This window comes from Eurypyga helias, unplaced genomic scaffold (assembly GCF_000690775.1).
Source record: "Eurypyga helias isolate BGI_N326 unplaced genomic scaffold, ASM69077v1 scaffold37924, whole genome shotgun sequence".
Classification (NCBI taxonomy): domain Eukaryota; kingdom Metazoa; phylum Chordata; class Aves; order Eurypygiformes; family Eurypygidae; genus Eurypyga; species Eurypyga helias.
Genome location: NW_010246262.1, coordinates 1 through 15,180, shown reverse-complemented (window position 1 = coordinate 15,180; position 15,180 = coordinate 1). Strand labels below are relative to the sequence as shown.

The following is a 15,180-nucleotide window of genomic DNA, read 5'->3' as shown; positions in this document are numbered from 1 at the left end:
GTGCTGCTTGCCTGACCACATCCCAGCTGAAGTTGAATAATGCCCTAAGATGGATACCCAACTGTCACCAGGTGAGCAAGGGTACACAGAGGCAGAATTCCAAAAGATCTTTGAGAGTAAAATAATATATATTCCAAGTAATGATGCAGGTAGTGGCAAAAAGGTGGTTTTAAACCCTAGAAAACAAACCCAACCCAATCCCTTATTTTGTTAAATGGATTATAATGATCTGTGCTACTGTGTTGCCAAGCATTCATCCCCAGTGGCCAACCCGATATTCAATATTTGCTCCAGATCCTAAGCATAGTGATGTGCGTGTTCAAAAGCAAACCAGCTGCCACCATGAGGAATCCCATCCAAATTGTTGTGACTCCTGAACTGCAGCATCAAACGCAGCATCTGATGATGCTATCGCTACCCCATAATATTACTCGGTTACAGGGCCCACCTACGTGTAATTGTGCAATTAGTCTGACCTCTTTTTTTAGAGTTAGTCTACCCAACTCTTTCGGGGATACAGTCAAGGGAATACCACTCCCGTGAACGGTAATCATAGCTTTCAAATGAGAAATGGAAATATTGAAATGAGACTTCGTAAATTGTTCATACACAAAAATGTAAAGCAAGTGCAAAGCTTCCTTTTGTAAAGGAAGGTCACATTATCTACAGTCACCCACCAGCTGCCACACAAGATACAGTTTCAACAAATGAACCCGTTACAAATAATGAAGACCAAATTGTAATTCTGTTTTTAAGTAGCAAATCTTACTCCCTAAGAAGGTTCCTAAGGAGAGGAAGTACAGCCGTGGGACGGCAACCTACCGCAAGGCATTATATCCACGCTCGATATAAAAGAAATTAAGAAATGCCTCAGTTAAATGAGCACACGCTAAAATTAGTACCTTTCTGTATTTTGGGATTTGACTGCACTTCCAGTATCACTGTTGTCACGGTGTCTGCATACATATCATTAGCAGGATTTGCCACCCACTGGAAGATAAAAAATAAAATTCAGAGTTTGAACCCATTTGGGCTGAAGGAGTAATGCAACATCAACCCAATGTAACACTCACTGCCTTCTCTACCCCCTTTCCTCTGAACTCCAGCTTCAAATGGCTGCCATATATTTTACACCAGTTTATTAGCTATTTTTAACTTGGTATGTTCCAGTAACTTCCCATGAAAAATTCAAGCTGTTGAATGTTTCTGAACACATTTATGCAATAGTTACAAATTACCACAACTATCTGAGGGAGGAGGGAACATCATTTGACATTGTTTCCAATTACTATTTGCCAAATTAAAAAAAAAGGGGCAGTAAATCTGCCATTATACTCAAGTCACAGCAAAACTGAATCTACCTAAACGAAACAGCGTGCATCAACACAGCACCATAGCTCAAGGGGAACTTGGTCCTGGCTTTCATTCTGTCATCCAACAGGAAACCGCTTAAAACACTTCATTCTGCAGGGCATCTATATGATACCATCCTTCAGAAACTGGAGAGCAGAACAGTTCTTTCTCCCCCACCAATGCCCACCTCAAGGACTACCATGCCCGGTTCCTGGATCACAGTAATATTTTTGAAAACCTTCAGGGCTGGTTTTTGTTGGATTTCTATTTCTTCTACATCACCTGAGAAGTGACAAGAAATGATTAGCTAGAATTAAACTGTACTGCAAGCCAAGATTAACTTTATCTGCGTCAGAGAACAGGTCGTTGGAAGCATAAGAGAGGCTGTCTGCTATTATCACAACTGCTTGGAGCAGCTCACAAAATGAAGTGTGTAGCCCGCCCTTAGCAACTACTATTTTCCTTCTTCTGGATTGTTTGGGGATTTTTCGTATGCAACACTGCCCATTTTACTTGTTTTGAATTCTCATATTTGACCGGCTTGGTACACCAATGGGCGTACACCCATGAAAAACAAAACAAAGGAGAAATTTAACGCTCCGTTTGCCGAACTAACCAGCTCCCCTGGTATCCTTGAAGGATAAGCCATCACTTACATAAGCATAGAGCTTAAAACAAAAGCATTTGTGCCAGGTGTCACTCAGGTTATGAAATCAGAACATCATTCTGACACTAGGGATGTAAAAAAGCCTCCTCAGCTTTACATCTGGGAAGGGATCCTGCGAAGCGTGCGTGCCTTTAATGAACTAGGGCAGGAGCTGCCCCTAACCTCGCTAGGCAGAGGCGCTGCAGATCACACCCGTGGCAGATTTACATGGCTCCAGACTCTGAAAAAGCCAGCAAGGTCAGATTCTTGCCTCTCAAAGAGGGATGGAAGAGGCAGTCTGTCAAAGGAGCACAGAGCTTTTGGGTTTTATTAACTGGATGGCATTACCCATTCTATTCTGGGGCTGGAGAGAAAGGATCAATTAATAAATGCATTTTGGAGCAGAGTGGCTGTGGCACTCACTTTGGGCTGACAGGAGACATAAGTCAGCCTATTCGGCATTCTGTGATGCACCCGCAGCAGCATCCCCCAGAAGGATGCGTGGCAGCCATGAGCCACATCTGGCAGAGGATGCGGAATCTAGCGAAAGTTGTCAAACACAAAACAAACCGTGGCACTTCCGTTACTGGCCAAGAAGTTTCCACCCAGAAAACCTCTGAAGACTGTAAGTTGTTTTAAAAGCTGACCACTATGAATAATGAAAATGTCTTCCCAGTACGCACCAGTAAGTTTCTGTAGCTGATAATAAAGCAGGTTAAAAGGGCCAGTATACGGAATGGCTTGTGTCTGTGTCACGGTGCTCATCGCCAGGTCTGTATAATCTACAAGAATTTTTAAAAGTATGCATTAAAATTGGAACTGACTTCCTAAAAACCAAAACTGTCGCTACAGATAATGGCATCGACACATTTCAGACGGAGGGCTGAAAAGGACAGTTTATAAAGAGGAGGGTGGAGGGTCTATTGTAAGATAAATTATACATTTGTGGTTAAGAGATCAGCAAGAGCTTGTTGCTTTATCATACCCATTAAAGGCAAACTGAACTAGGACAGCAGAATTGCTTTCCCCCAAACTCTTCAGACATTACTGACATTTAATTATTCTTCTGTTCTGAGAACAGATTGATTTCATTAGTAATAAACAGCACAGGAACAATACAGAGCATTTTCACTGTAGTGTAGCTTTTTACACTGAAAACTAATGACATTTTGGAAACTGGCAGGAGAAGTGATGAAGGTGCTCTTCTGTCCTCACTGGCACGCTTTATGCCTGTTCATGCAGAGGAAGAAGTTTTAAGTAACCAGAAGGGGAATGGAATTTTGCTTCTTGTCCTTTACAGAAAGAACAGAAATGATGTGAAACTTCAGTGGAGAATGAATGTGAATGCCTTTCTTCTCACTCCAACCCTTCTGAACTTTAGGCAAAACTAAGCCAAAATAAACCCAAGATGTTCACTAACTGCTTATCAAATACCAAATTACAGGAAAAAAAAGTACTGTATGTGTTTTAATGCCAGAAGGAGGATACAGTAAGTTTCAATGAGCTCCTAAGCACACTACTGTCTTTACGTACTGGAGAGGTCACATGGAGACAGGATGTGATAATTAAAATTTCTTTTAACTAGGATTCCAGAAATTCTCTGTCCTTGTTCTGGCTTCTTATCTGCTAAAGATCCCATCACCTGGAACGAAAAACCACACATGGTGCAACAAGCCTCGTTAACTAGGGAGACGAAATAGTTTCCTCAGAAAAACCAAACATCATGTAAAATTAACTCTGAAAACGACGGAAAGTCAGACTGACCAACAAAGATTCTGAGATGTAGCACAAGGAAAGGTTGGAAGAGTGAAGAGCCAAAAAATAAAACCAACCACCAAAAACCCCCCTAGAACAACATTAAACCCAAAACATTCACATACTTCTGAGTCCCTGGAAAGCATACACAATCCAAACCCAATTAAAAATACAGGTTTGGAAAAAAATGTGTAGTTTTTATCCCAAATACTGTTGTAGAAATAAGAAAAATATTACTTTTATACCTTTGCAAGTTTTTCTCCTCTGAAGTTTAATGTCACAGCTTCAGTATTCCTAGGATTATGAACTTCTATATGAACTTCATCATTATCCTCATATTCCCGTATCAAAGCTGCTTTCAATCTGGCCATTTCATTCTGCTCTCCGTGAACTAAAATCTAGAGGAAAGAGAGTTTTCCTTTTAGCAAAAGCTATTTGTCCAGCCAGACATGCTTCGTAACAAATTATCCAAGAAAACTGCCATCTTGCACCTCATCTTTATAAAAATGTAGTTCCAGTGGATTATTCCAATACCAGTGTTCCCAACTTAATGTTGTCCTGTATTGTATCTCACTTGAACAAAACATGGCTGAAACAGGTTATGGGCCACACCACTTTCAAGAAAGTCATCCCCAGATATCACACAGGCAGGCAGTGGAGAGAAAGTTCGTCTTTACTTTGCTAAGGTAACGTGATGAAAAATGGTTAAAATCTCCTTTCATTAATCAAAGTACAGGGACACTGGCTACCGCTGGACACCAGTACCTGCCTTAAGGACTCAAGGCTGTGAACTGGCCTGATGAAACCCACTCCTGAGAAACGGGCAGCGTGTATACTAACCACGTGTGGAGGTTTCAGGGCCCGGATAAATTCACTGGTTTGTTGATAATCTGTGTGAGCAGAGAAAGAAATGTAATCCACAGACATCTTCAGTGGGAGTTTTTGCCCTGACATAGTTGTGATCTCTTCAGGTTCAGACATGATGTGCTAGAAAAAAAAAAAAAGAGCACTTTATAACCAGAAAGCCTCTCACAGACACCGTATAACTCATGCTGAACATGTCAAAAATCAATGAAATAACACTGGCAGCCAGGTTAAATGTGAAGAACTGAAAAAAAAAAATCTCTCAAATTTCACAAAACACAGACTCACAAATGAAAAAAGCATGCACAACACACACCATTTCAGCTTTTGCATCCCCAGCAGGTCTGGGAGTTCACTGTTCTTCCAGATATCCCTCTCTCAGATTCGCACTGACATTGTAACAAGTGTGTGACTTCTAACTCTAAAGACAAAATGAGATGCTCTGGTTGCCCTTAGCTCCTGGAATTTGGAAGGAAGGATTTCATTCTCCACAACCAGAGAGTGGCACAACATGTGCAAGGCAGTCTGATCTGAGACGTAAGCAGCGTTACGTTTAGTACCAAAAACTCTGTAATTAGGATCAGGGCTCTCCCCTCAAACAAATTAGATGGCAAAGGGATCTAAGATGGAGGAAAGTATCCATCATTTTTTCTCATGGCATGGTAACTGCTCCTGGAAAGGTCTATTCTGTGTAACATCACTGGAAATGGCCACATGCAATTTTTTCTGTACTTTTCATTAGTATTAGCCAACAGTTTTGACTGTATAATTACGTGTAGCTGACAACAATCTTACTGGTAAACCCAAATAAAAAAACACCCGCTATGCCCAATTCTTTTTAAACATAACACGAGCACCACCTCGTATGAAGAACTTGTGGCGCAGAAGCAACTCACCTTCGCAAGCGTTCCTTCAACACAGTAACCTGCTATAATTACTCCGTTTCTCTTATCCGTGCACCAGCTCTCAAACAACTCTCTGGACAAGCCACTCTGCATCATACCTGGGGAAGCCATCACCACGCTTGGGCCAATGTCATCGAAATGATCCATGCTCTAAACGGACAAACGGCAAGATCAGTTTCCATAACTCACCCAAATCACAGAATGGTTTGGGTTGGAAGGGACCTTAAAGACCATCCAGTTCCAACCCCCCTGCCATGGGGAGGAACATCCTCCACCAGACCGGGTTGCTCAAAGCCTCATCCAGCCTGGCCTTGAACACTTCCAGGGATGGGGCATCCACAAATGAAGGACAGCCTAGCTGTGCCCTTGAACACACAAGCAGAGCACAAGTAGAGCCCCATGTTCACAGATTTTACCCCACCCTCATAAAAAGTACCCTTTGCAGGGAAGATCCTCCTGCTGATGCCCTTAGGGAGCAAGCTATAAGCACAGGGATCTAGAGTGGAAGAAAAGTTGAGGCATAGGCTCCCCTCAACCAGCCCTCTAAACACTGGGACAGCAGGTGACTCGGACATAAACCTCTAGTTGGTCAACCCATGAGGATAATAAACATGCAGACTGGTCAGCAAACACAGACTTCTGTCACCCTTCTGCTGTTGTAAGACAAACTCACCAGCTTACCTTCAGATTACTGATATGCTTGAAAACAAACGGATTGTTGATGTTAATTTGCTTGCGGATTTTGTCATTCATGGCATTGACATAGGTCTGATAAACTGCCATGCACTTCTTCGCCAAAGAGGAGGCGTAGTATATGGGGATATCGTGGAGTTCAGGGTGATTCTGCCAGTATTCATCTAGAAAAAAACCCAAAAAACAATGACAAAGATGAACTTCAGATATTTTTGGCAGGTCAAATTCCAATCAATCACCAACTTCAGCTATGAGGTATGAAGTACACGCACTATTACACAGCAATACGTGAAAGAACGCAAGTTTTCTGTCAAATATCAATTACACGTCCAGCAGTTAGGGACATCTGTGCAGAGATCTGTTGGTGAGAATTCACTGTACTGAAGTTCTGGAAAACAAATCCATGGGGTTTAAGGTGCGAAGGAAACATAGAGTTAACAAGCTTGGCTTCCTGTATATCACCAGGAGTTATATGTTACAGGCTTAACTGAAACAAGAAGAAGAAAAAAGCCTCCACTAACCACAACTTCATTTTATCACTGACAACAGTAGCTGCAACCTTTAGTAAACACAAAGACGAGATCTGAATCCACTATACAAACATAACTTACTCATTTTCCCACTTGGATGAAGTTCTGCTAGTCTAAAAGACATTTATATGTTCCTCCCAGAGAGGGTGGTGAGGCACTGGAACAGGTTGCCCAGAGAAGCTGTGGATGCCCCATCCCTGGAAGTGTTCAAGGCCAGGCTGGATGTGGCTTTGAGCAACCTGGTCTAGTGGAAGGTGTCCCTGCCCATGGCAGGGGGGTTGGAACTGGATGGTCTTTAAGGTCCCTTCCAACCCAAACCATTCTGTGACTCTATATCACCTAAGTAGGGAACAATCACCCAAAAGTAAGGGTATGCTTTTTTGGCTGTATCTGTACATTTAAAATTACAAGACTTCAACCTAACAGCTGACCTGCAGACAAAGCTTTTCAGAACACGTCAGAGAGGCTCAATCCCATGACTACCTCAGTAAGTGCAAGGTGGAAACAGCCACTAAAAGATAACCAATAGCAGGACTTAAGAGTGGCATTAAAAGACTGCACTCATCGTCACAGTCTTCAATACCATAACAGAGTATTTCATTTTTTGTCAACACATATGGAAAGGAAAAACAAACACAGAGCCCTGCTGACTCAGTTGTGTAGGCATGTGAGGTGCAATTGCATTTTCTACCTAATTAAGCATCCAATTGCATGTCTGGCTTCACTGGATGTATTTTCAAGCTTATGTTTAGGAACTCACTTTAATATCTACACACAGCAGGGAGAGACCAACAAATTACAAACTGATGACTACACGAGATTTAAAATCTTCAGGTTTTAACCTCTCTGTTAAGATTAAGAAACCTCAATCAATGGTAAGTAGTAAATAATCCTCCAACACTGAATACTACCCCATGCCCAGATCCAAATTTCTCATTAACATTTTAACAGACCAGTAGCACACTTTGAAAACATACTAATTTCTAATGCTGAGATAAACTGAAATGGAAAGGGAGAAGAATTTCAAGTACTTTAGGTAACATTTTAGATTCAATATGTCTAAAAATACATATTTTAATTTTGAAATAGTTACCTTGGGATCCTGCCAGCATTTGCATGAGCAGAAAGACCAGTAAAAAATCACATAACATACTACAAATTAAATGTGTCCAAAGGAAGCAAAGAAGCCTGGAAATAATTTATTTAAAGCCTGTTTTTTCTGAAGTACTCTGTAACAGCTACTTATGTATTTTATGTGAAATGCCTTGTTATGATCATGTGTAATTTTTCCCTTCCCCTCTCCCCCTGACCCCCTCATTTTTGCTCTTCTTAACAAAGCCTCATTTTGCTTTCCCATTACCATTAGGACTTCAGAAATGCTAGAAGTGTCTGTTATGGTCTTCTCAGCATTTCCTATAGAGACTTCTTCATCTAGGTATGTGAATCCAAGGTATAAGAATCAAAGACGATAGTGAAATTAAGAATCAAAGAAGACAGTGAAATTAAGAATCAAAGAAGACAGTGAAATTAAGAATCAAAGAAGACAGTGAAATTCTGGAACAAAATACACCTTTTTTTTAGCAATATTGTTGAAATAGAACAGTGATGCTTTGACTGCTTCCTTTCCAATCTGCAGGACTAGTTCCTGTTTATTGAAATCCCCATTCAACAAGACTCAAGAATCACACGCACACATTGCTGCACCATTACCTCTTCCTTTCTAGGTCTCCTTTGTGCCTCACAAAGCAGAGCTGCCTTGGTTCATTCACTGTGTTTTCTTCTTTTGGACAAAGTTTTACATATATTACACTGAAAAACGGCTGAAGAGTTGTTTAAAAAACCTGTTATACCTGCACATGAAAACATTCTGATTTACCTTTATACGCCTTTCATGAAGAGTAGCTGGGAAGGGACATACCTAAAATTAAAAGCAGTTCTTGAGCTCGACCCAGGGCAAACACTGGAATAAGACCTCTACCTCCTCTATTTACAATGTCGTGAACGGTGTTACAGAATCTTGCCTCTCGCTCTTCCCTTTTTTCATGAATATGAGTACCATAGGTGGATTCCTATGTAGAGAGAAACCTCCTATTAAAAGTACTGACACAGACTAATTCCTGATCAACTCCTCTGAATCTAACAAGAAAGCGCAGGAAAACATAACGCGATGTTACCATGGAAGGGGGGGAGGGGTAAAGGGGAAATTCAAAACCACCCCAAATTCCCACAATCACCCCCACTGTGATAATCAAGATTTCCTCTCCCCCAAGTCCCTCTCAGAAATGTGGGAGGACAGGTCAGGGTGGGGAAGAAGAACCATTAATTTTGATGCTTCTTTTACGAGGTTTCAACTTCAATCTATTTATTTTCCTAAGCGGAAATGCTGCCGCTGCTTTGATGAACGGGTTACCACGTCACAATGACTCACCAGCGGTACATAGGCCACAGTACAGAAACACCTCGTCTAAAATGCAGGCATTGCAAAATATACAAGATTTTGATGTGACTTAAAATGACATCAGCAGTTACAGAAAGCAGTTAGGAGGGACACGATATATGACATCATTTTGAGTGTTACTCTGAGAGATCCCACTGTTCATTTCCCGATGAAACAGTTCACTTCTGAAGTTTCCCCTGATTTTCCAAACGCACATTCAGAATAAAACCGTTTCACCCAGAAAACAAAACAAACAAAAAGAATGGAACAGCACCCAGGGCATCTCCAGCCAGGACAAATCCTCAACGTATCTGGAAGTAGGTTAGGCTCTCCCAAAGAAAGACACCTGGCCAAAGTGGGGTTTGTCCAACACACAGATTGAAACCTAAAAAATCTCCCCTCTCAAAAAGGTTTGTCTGGAGGCTTAAGGCACTTCAGAAAGATTATAAAATGAAAATGAGACTTTTTTAATACAGTAAAAAAAAATGTTGGATATTTATCACAAAGCACATGCTACCATTAAATCTCCACCCTCTTTCTGATCCCATTTTAGCTGTAAGTAATACTCCTACATGTATTTAATTTCTAATACAAAGAAATCATTTTGTAAAACTTACAATTATAAGAATATCAGGTTTAATATTGGGAATCTCAGCTGCCATCAGATGTCTGTCTTCCTGTCTTGAGAAGTCACCTGTATATAAGAGCTATCGGGGACAAAGAGAAGCAGTTATTCTGCTTACAGGTCCCACCAGCTCAGCACTCTTGAAAAAGCTGTTGTACAGGAACACTGGGTTTTTAAGCAAAGATAGTTTTAAGGCATTTACCACAAAAAGGTCACTTGCACTTTCAGGCTGACAGTACAACAGTACAAATATTTTAACCACAATAGATAAGCAGTACCACAGTTACAACGGAACTAGGTAAACAATTAAGATGTTATTTTTGTTTGGAATGTAAAGGTGCCATTTTCAGCCTTTTGCACACAACCACTGACAAGTAAAAATTGATGTAACTGAGAATACAGCACGCCCTAAGTGGGAGTAAAAAAGCAGATAAATCTGCGTTTCCATTTCAGAATGCAAACACAATGAATAAACCCAAACAATTACTATTAAAAAATTCTTCTAAGGTTTTCTGATACTAACAAAAAAATACCCTGTAATCTAGCAGGTTTTCCAAATGGAATGATCATGTTCTGCATTACATCAAGCAGTAATTTGGAACTGTTAGTAAATGGACTCTTAACCACAGGGTGAAATGCAGCTCTCTATGCCCAAAACAAGGGTGTCAAAACTGAGCAGTTTTTACTTCACAATCATTCCACTGATGAAAATGTGAATAATAAAAGACGGAGTCAGTGGCAGTGGATAACTGTTCTGCAGGTAACCTACTATCACACTCCTCATTCGCTTCACAGGGAATTAAAGTAGTGGATGTTAAAACCAAATCCACTTAAGTCATGCATAGTAAGAGAAATCTTTCTCCATCATGCCTTAATCAGAGAAAAATAAAAAAGCAGTAAGATATCTAATTTTTATTGTAATCATCATAAATTCAGGTTCTGTTTCTATATATTTTTAAACTTCAATCTTCAAAAAGCCTGGAATTCTCAAAGTCCTAGCAGACAGCAAGCCTCAGGACCACCACTCCTCTTCAAGGCTGTATGAAACTTTTCTTGGGCAGTGATTATCCTACTGAAGTCCAATTCATGAGATTAGTTTCAAGTATCTGGTTTTCACACAGCGCTGCCTGTGATTATATGATGACTTATTTAATCCCTCTGTGTCTAAAATTAACAAGAAACCTACCCCTTGAGGTGCTTCAGCACTGAGAGCGTTAAGAGAAAAACAGAACTTGCACACTTAAACGTAACTTAAGCACCCAGGCAGGCAGACACGGTAAATCGGAACTGCAGAACCAACATCTGTTTATAGATTTTACTAAAATGCAGGTTCTGCAAGACTGCCTCAGCCACTGCCTACCTCTGAGCTGACCAGCAAGGAAAACGACAGGTTTACTGGTTCCATGTTTAAGACACGACTCACCCCCACAAAACCCAAACATCCTACCTGGTTCAATACACGTCACTCGCTCCTTTTAATCAACGAGAAAATACCTGTTCTAAGTCAAGGCCTCCCACCTCTGTGCCCAAGCCTCCTTGGCACCTCCAGCTACTGTGGTGGGGCGTAACAGGCAAGAATAAGTAATTAATGACTAGATCAGAATTCAGGCTTGATTTCAACTTTATAGAGAAAAGAAAATACCTTCACACCAGCTATTTCAATCATAAACATGGCTGCTCCCAGAACGTGGCCCGCGTGGTAACACCAGAATTTGATTCCTGCCACCTCTTTAACTTCATGGAAGTTGATGGTCTCAATCTTGTCCATGCTTTCTTCAAGGTCTGTTTCTGTATATAGCATGTCATCCGCTGATATATTACTGGATATAAGTGAAATGGCTAAATATCAGCTCATTTTACCAGTTTAGATTACATAACAGTTGGAAAAAAACCGACTTCCTGGATTTTTCCCCACTGACAGCAAGACTTCCATTCCGTAAGACTACGTCTCCCACGTTAGGAATCAAGCCCAGGTACTCTAACGCCGTTCACCTAAATAGAGTTAAAACGCCTTTCTTCTGAAAGGCTGTGCTAGAATAGTCTTTCCAGTTCAGGAGCTGCTCTGCATTTGTCTAAAAGTACCAACAGTACCTGGGCAAGGATCTGCCATGAGGCAGTAAGATGACTCGTTACTTCCAACCTGGTTATGATGTGGCTACTTGTGCCCACATCCGGGTTTATCCAGCCACCTCTGGCGGCTTTATCTGAAGGTTCCTGCTGGCTACCGAGGTGAAATAATTCAGGAGCTGAAGAGACAACACACGGGCCAGCTTACCTGACTTTGACATAGTCTGAGAGAAGCCATCTGTAAATAGCTTTTGTGGCGTGAGTCATAAACGTCCTCCCTTTAAAACTCGTTTTCTGCAAAAACCACGGTAAAGCCCCACAGTGATCTAAATGGAAGCTTAAGAGAGACACACAAATCCAATTAATGCAGTAAGATTATACAACCCTGTCATATAATTCACTGCTTCACTGGATTAATGTAGCGTCACGAAAAGCTGGAAGCAGAACTTTCAAGCGTGCTGTTAACTGTGCTGCTCTATATGCAGGACGCTACTGACCAGAAGCACAACCCAGAAAGGGTAATACAGGAGCCCCTCTGTTAATTGCCATGGTTTTACCCACACAATTCCAAAATTCACTCTTCCGTGATTTACATGTAAATGTAGACGGAGAAAAATCACAGGAACCAGGCACACAATAAATATCAAAGATACAAGAAAGGCAACAAACGTGAGCCTGAGTTTGCCCGTTGGACAGGAGGGATGAAAACATCAACTGCTAAAATAAAAGTATTTGGCCACACTTCTAGTTGGACTTATGCTGAGGAAGTACTTTTGAAATAAAGGTAGAACATGCACACACCATGAAAACTCAGGATTTATAGAGACCCAGTTACGACTGGTTAAATCATTTAGAAACAGCTCTCCTTGCCTCTCAGCCACTACGCAGTATTTACACCGCATTTATAGCTTGTGTAAGTCCTCGAGAACCTTTTTCATTCAAATCCAATAGAGCAAAACCACAACCAATCTTTTCATCAGCCTTTATGGAGGAAATCAATTCCAGAAGCTGTCACAATGGTGGTAATGCCGGCCAGGTGATAAAAAAGCCCGGCACCACAGCGAGCTCACAGGAGAGTTGTAATGTCAGAAGGGACCAAATACCCTTAATGTAACAAAATTTGGAATCTAAAATTTTGCCATGCCATTTCATCTATACAACAACCATTTTCAGCCTCTCTTAATAACCTACAAGTGAACACAGCTCAGCCCACGACCTCAGTATATTTGTTTTTATGTGCAACTTACTGACTAATTAAGAGGAGATCAATCTCAGCAGGATCTATCAAATCAATGTAAGGAAGAGCATCCATTCCTTCCAGTCCAGGATGGATTCCACAATCAAGCTGAAAAAAGGAAAGAAACTTAAAGCATCTGATTGAACATACAAAAAACACTCTCCCTTTCTGGTCTGAAATATGGTTACTAGTGACTGGTAATTTTTAGCATCATGCAAAAAAAAACCCGTATCTTTTCCTTCAACACTGCTTTTAGCACTGGATTTCACATCTCGGGCTTCTGTCTAAATGACTCAACTCCACTGGGAAACTGAACACCTTTCACAAGATCCCAGTCTCTGTTTACGGGTCTGTACCTAAGTGAGCCTCCGTTCACACTCCAACACCTGAATGGAGAGAACCAGTGCAGGCACGTTATTTCAGCCACCATCTGAGGTGGTGAGCAGGAAAAGGGAACATGTATGTGCTTATAGAATCACAGACTCTTTTAGATTGGAAAAGGCCTTTAAGATCATCAAGTCCAACCGTTAACCCAACACTGCCAACTCCACCCCAAAATCATGTCACTAAGTGCGACATCTACGTGTCTCTTAAATACCTCCAGGGATTGTTGTTCCAGTGCTTGGCAACCCTTTCAGTGAAAACATTTTTCCCCATATCCAATCTAAACCTCCCCTGGAACAACTTAAGGCCGTTTCCTCTTGTCCTGTCACTTGGGAGAAGAGACCAACCCCCACCTCTCTGCACCCTCCTTTCAGGCAGTTGCAGAGAGCCATGAGGTCTCCCCTGAGCCTCCTCTTCTCCAGGATAAACAACCCCAGTTCCCTCAGCTGCTCCTCACAGGACTTGTGCTCCAGACCCTTCCCCAGCTCCGTTGCCCTTCTCTGGACACTCTCCAGCACCTCAGTGTCTTTCTTGCAGTGAGGGGCCCAAAACTGAACACAGGATTCGAGGTGCAGCCTCACCAGTGCCCAGCACAGGGGGACAATCCCTGCCCTAATCCTGCTATTCAAGTTACTGTTCACACATAACTGTCAGTAAACATTACCCTTATTTTCCACTGAAACCCGGTATGTGTAAATTTTAGAATCCACACTTCAGACGCACACATTCTTTGGGGATACGGGACAGCCTCTGCAACACCTACTATTGTATATGCTGTGTCGTTCCAGAGAGCTACAAAATGCGCCTCTCCCAGCACAGCAGGGGAGTTCCGTGCAGAGGCTGAATCTAACCCGTAACACCTTTTTGTGATCCCAGGTACCGTAACCAGAGGGCGTACGAACACATTCATGCAATAATTACCATTATTTTTCTTCCTTTAAATTCCAGAATAATGCATGACCTTCCTACTTCTTGGCCAGCACCTCTGCAAAAGGACATCAAAGTCATCAAAATGAAAACCTGCAATGTACAGATGTACTGTATACTGGATGCCTTTATTTTTCTGTGTAGAAATACCAACTGCAGTCTTTTTAAGCTGAGATATTTAAAATAAATGAGCAGGTCTATTCATGGCAGTATAAATGAGACCCTATATAATGCTGCAGGAATAGAAACAATCTGTTTTGGGAAATTATTTTGGGCTCTTCTTGCTTATATTGCACACCTGCACACTCAGGTCCCAAAATGATACCATGAATGGGAAGTTTAATTAATTAACAAATTGCTTTGTGCTGAATAAGCTCGAAGCAGCACGTTTCGGCTGTCCAGAAGACAACTACTGTGAAGCTACCAAAACCACCTTCACATTACCTTGGCATCTTGGCCAGAAAAAAAAATTCATCTTCAAATACTAGAAACCCCACAGCGTTACCGAAGCGTAGACGGTAAAAAAATCACTTTTTTGCTCAGAAAACACCTCAGTACTGCCCCAGGACCAGAGGCAGTCCTTCTGACGGAGCACACCCGCTGCCCCGGGGGCTGCAGGCTGCCTGCTCGCGGGGCCGGCAGCTACGCAAGCACAGCATGGTAGCAGAAGCCCGCAGCATCACTCAGGCCGCCCAGGGCACGATCTCGCCCCACTTGTCGCGATAGCGCAGCCGGTGCCCGGGAGAAGCGCCGGCCC

The 15,180-nt window shown here is 41.8% G+C and overlaps 1 protein-coding gene across 1 annotated transcript; it reads right to left on the bottom strand.

Annotated features, from left to right (window-relative positions):
• Positions 1-902: 902 nt before the first annotated feature.
• On the bottom strand, positions 903-14,495 carry CPSF3 (cleavage and polyadenylation specific factor 3, 73kDa; the record flags this gene model as incomplete). Its single annotated transcript, XM_010150340.1, has 14 exons — positions 14,418-14,495; positions 13,123-13,220; positions 12,084-12,212; positions 11,451-11,628; positions 9,801-9,890; positions 8,665-8,815; positions 6,205-6,380; positions 5,515-5,673; positions 4,595-4,741; positions 4,000-4,152; positions 3,533-3,641; positions 2,683-2,781; positions 1,541-1,635; positions 903-990 (listed from the first exon to the last, which is right to left on the bottom strand). Coding segments are annotated over exons 1-14 (1,750 nt in total), but the record flags the coding sequence as incomplete, so codon positions are not given.
• Between the last annotated feature and the right edge of the window lie 685 nt (positions 14,496-15,180).